This window comes from Sinocyclocheilus anshuiensis, unplaced genomic scaffold (genome assembly GCF_001515605.1).
Source record: "Sinocyclocheilus anshuiensis isolate Anshui unplaced genomic scaffold, SAMN03320099.WGS_v1.1 scaffold714, whole genome shotgun sequence".
In the NCBI taxonomy this organism is placed as follows: domain Eukaryota; kingdom Metazoa; phylum Chordata; class Actinopteri; order Cypriniformes; family Cyprinidae; genus Sinocyclocheilus; species Sinocyclocheilus anshuiensis.
This window is the reverse complement of record NW_015546068.1, coordinates 1111748-1116127: the sequence shown is the minus strand read 5'-3', so window position 1 is coordinate 1116127 and position 4380 is coordinate 1111748. Positions and strand designations below refer to the sequence as shown.

Genomic DNA, 4380 nt, shown 5'->3' with positions numbered 1-4380 from the left:
ATATATATATATATATATATATATATATATATATAAAACTATAATAGTATCTCAATGACACTAAAATAATACTGCCCAAAACATGAATCAGTATTTTAACACAAAAAATAAATGTGAACTATACATAAAATCAGAAGATCTGCTTTAAATGTCCGTACTTTCTTCTGCACTGGAAGCTCCTGTCACCAAGACAAATTCCTTGTGTGTGTAAACATACTTGGCACTAAAGCTCTTCTGACAGACTTTCTGACTTTCTAAAGCAGAACATCTCGATCAGATTCACGAGTGTTTACATGAAGAAAGTGCTTCACATCAGTGTTACTCATACATATTTAATAATCTCCTGCTCACTCCAGGTTTAGCCAACGCCACGTTTGAGAGCGACGCTTTGAAGTTCAGCGCCAATGGCTCCTTGTTCGTCCCTGTGACGAGCATCTCGATGCAGCTCCGGACGCGTGAGGAGAACGGGACACTGTTACGCGCCTCCAGCCGCCTGGAGTTCTTCTGCATGGGGCTTCTGAACTCCTCCCTGATCGTGAAGTTTCGTGACGGGAATAGTCTGGAGGTGCACGCCTTCACCAGCGACGGCCCTGTTTCAGATGGAGACTGGCACCAGGTGGAGCTCTACATGTTCAGCTCGAGGATCGCAACTTCCCGCTGGCACCTCACTGTCGACGGTCGAGCGGCCGGATTCAGTTTGGCAGCCGCCGGCAACATGGACTTCTTCAACTCCTCCACCGTTTTGTTGGCAGAGAACTACACCGGCTGTTTGGGCGAGGTGCGGATCGGTGGCGTTTATTTACCGTTTTTTGGACACCTAGAGGAAGAAGCACCGCAAATGTCACAGTTCATCCGAGTCGGTGGGATTGCGGAGCCTCGTCTGGGATGCACCAGCTCCTCCTCCTGTCTTTCTGATTCCTGCCAGAACAACGGCACCTGCACGGACCTCTTCAATCTCCTCTCCTGCGAATGTGGCCCGGGATGGATGGGCGAACGCTGCCAGGAGAACGTCGACGAGTGCGGCAAGCAGCCCTGTGTCCGCGGGACGTGCCGGGACCTGCCGGGGGACTATGAGTGCCAGTGCATTCCCGGATATGCTGGGAAGAGCTGCCAGCTGGAGGTGCCCGAGTGTCAGGAGCATCGCTGCGAGAACGGAGGCTCATGTGTGGCTGCGGTTACAGGATACACCTGCATCTGTCCACCTGATCACACCGGCCCATTCTGCCAGTGAGTCTGACCATATAGAATACATATGAATAGAATAGACAGCGCAGGATGCACCTGCACGGCAGCGCACAAATAGACAGCTCAGCCTTTACAAGTGATTTGCGTGCAATGTATCTGGTTGCCCTGACATCCTCGCGCACTTGCTGCTGCTCTGTGCAATCACTTTAATTATACACGGCGTGTGAATTTGTAAGTTTACTGTAGAAAAGCTAAAATGTATTTAAAAGTGTGATTTACCAAATCGACTGGCTTAGTTTATGCATAGATATTAAATTCAATCAAGCCAGGCTCCTTTTCTTTGAATAAGTTCAGCATATATAATTGACATGTTTAATCTGATTTAGAAAACTATTAAAAATAATTAGTGTTCATTGAAATAAGGCTAAAATAGAAATATTAGATGAAAAAATTACTTAAAACTTGGTAATTAATTGAAATATATTTATATATATGTTTTTTTTTTAAGTTTTCATCTAATATTTATATTTTATTTTATTTCAGCTTTATTCCAATTAACAACATTTTTTTTTATTTTATTATTTTTAGTAGATAAGTATGGCATAAATAAAAAATGTCACATTCTTCAAAGTAAACGTGAAGTGTCTCCTTAAAACTTTTAAAACATTTTTTATATGGCTATATCGTTTTTGGTAGTTTTTATTTCATTTTTTTATACCAATGTAAACTTTAAAAAAATTAGATTTTTTTTTTTTATTATTTTTTTGTTCAAAATGTATTTATTTATTTTTATGGATTTAGTTTTAGTTACATCTAATAACCATGTTAGCAAGGTTTGAAAAGTCAAATATATTGCTCTAATAACACTGAAGGAGACACTTCACGTTTACTTTGAAGAATGTGACATTTTTAATTTATGCCATACTTATCTACTAAAAATAATAAAATAAAAAAATATTTTGTTAATTGGAATAAAGCTGAAATAAAATAAAATATAAATATTAGATGAAAACGTTAAACTTAAAAAAAAAAAAACATATATATAAATATATTTCAATTAATTACCAAGTTTTAAGTAATTTTTTCATCTAATATTTCCATTTTAGCCTTATTTCAATGAACACTAATTATTTTATAGTATATAGTTTTCTAAATCAGATTAAACATGTACATTATATATGCTGAACTTATTTTCCATATTGATCCATATTCAAAGAATTGAATTGAATTTAATATCTATGCATAAACTAAGCCAGTCGATTTGGTAAATCACACTTTTAAATACATTTGAGCTTTTCTACAGTAAACTTACAAATTCACACGCCGTGTATAATTAAAGTGATTGCACAGAGCAGCAAATCACTTGTAAATGCTGCGCTGTCTATTTGTGCTGCGCTAGCAATAAACACGTTGAATAGAATGCACTATAAACATGTTTGTCAACAATATCAAAGTAGACTTTTATTAAGCAAATCACAGAGTGAATTACTCACCCACAGCTTTAAAAAAGATATCTGTTGAACATGATTCAAGTTAAACGCACAATAGCAGGCACACAAACACTTCATATTAGTAAATCTTACTGAAAACGAACATTTATCATTCATAGTTCTGTGTGTCTCATCCATCAGATGGCGTTTTCCTCCTCGACAGTGTGATGTGGATTTACAGTGTGAACATGGAGGCATTTGCACTGATGGATCGTGGGGAGCGAACTGTACCTGCAGACCGGGCTTCACTGGAGACAGGTGAGGCCAGATCAGCATCAGCATCAGTCTTCTGCAGACGTCATCACAGGCTGATTAAATGTGAAATCAGTTAGACTGATGACTTTCTGTGTTCCAGATGTGAAGTGGACATAGACGAGTGTGAGTCGGACCCGTGTCGTAATGGAGGCACGTGTGTGAACAGACACAATCACTACCTCTGTGAGTGTGTGTCTGACTTCAGCGGAGAAAACTGTGAGGATACGGTAAGTTCTTGGGTCTTGTTCATTCGGCTGGTCAGTCCTTGTGTCCTTTTGTTTCATCCATGCTCTAAAGCCCTGCGATTTCTTTTTCTCTGAACTCCTGTTTTACTTTTTCCCGGATTCATTTTTTTCCTTTTTACATTTTTCTGAATTCCATTTAGATTTTGTTGTATTCCGTTTTAATAGTTCAGTTAGATTATAATAATCAAACAGTATGTCTAATTAATTGAAATTATGAAACATATACAATTTAACAACAACTTTAAAAGTTTAGCAAAAATGTTGGGCCCTATGAAAAATGCTCTTCCACCACCCCCAACCCCCTAAATTCTATTTTATATTTTCCCAAATTACATGTTTTCCATTGTAATTTTTCAGGATTTCCTTTTAATAGATGAATTCAATGTTAGTAATAAAAACAAACGTCTAATTAATTGAAATCATGAAACTGAAATGAAAGTTTATTAAACGTTTAACAAAAAAGAAAGAAAGGAAGAAAGAAAGAAAGAAAGAAAAAGAAAAAGAAAGAAAGAAAGAAATAAAAATGTAAAGGCTCCATGAAATCTATTTTATTTTCCCCCAAATTCTATTTTCCATTTAAATTTTTTTGGATTCCTTTTTTGTATTATAATATTGTAATATTTCTGGATTCAGATTTAAGGGGTAAATTACATTTTAGTAATTAAAAAACATGTCTAATTAATTGAAATTATGAAACTTGTTTAATTTAACAACAATTTATGAAAAGTAAAAAAAAAAAAAAAACATTTTAGGGCACTTTGAAATCCTTTTTTATTTTTCAAAATTCTGTTTTCCATTTTAATTTTTCTGCATTGTTTTTTTAAAAAATTAATTTTAATATTTCTGGAATCCATTTTTTTAATAAATGAAATTTTAGTAATTACAATTTAACAAAAAAAAAAAAAAAAAAAGAGTAAATCTTGGGGCCAGATGAAATCGGTTTTATTTTCCCCAAATTCAGTGTTTTCCTTTTTTTTCTGTAGTACATCTTTTTCTCTTTCTTTCTTTCTTTCTTTCTTTCTTTCTTTGTCTATTTATCTATCTATCTGGATTCTGTTTTAATGGTTAACTTTTAGTAATCAAAAAGCATGTCTTGAAATCATGAAACTTACACAATTTAAGAACAATTTATTAAAAGTTAAACAAAAATGAATTTTTTGGGGGGCCCTATGAAATCTCCCCCCCCCCCCCCCCCCCGCCCCTCT

General features: G+C 35.5%; 1 protein-coding gene across 1 annotated transcript in view; it reads left to right on the top strand.

Moving 5' to 3' along the window:
- Window positions 1-4380, top strand: part of LOC107699666 (protein crumbs homolog 1-like) — a 30818-nt gene that overhangs the window by 25563 nt on the left and 875 nt on the right. The window contains exons 10-12 of the mRNA XM_016500995.1: window positions 357-1227; window positions 2817-2933; window positions 3031-3157. Of these exons, the coding sequence (XP_016356481.1) occupies window positions 357-1227; window positions 2817-2933; window positions 3031-3157 (1115 nt within the window). The remainder of the gene's footprint in view (window positions 1-356; window positions 1228-2816; window positions 2934-3030; window positions 3158-4380) is intronic.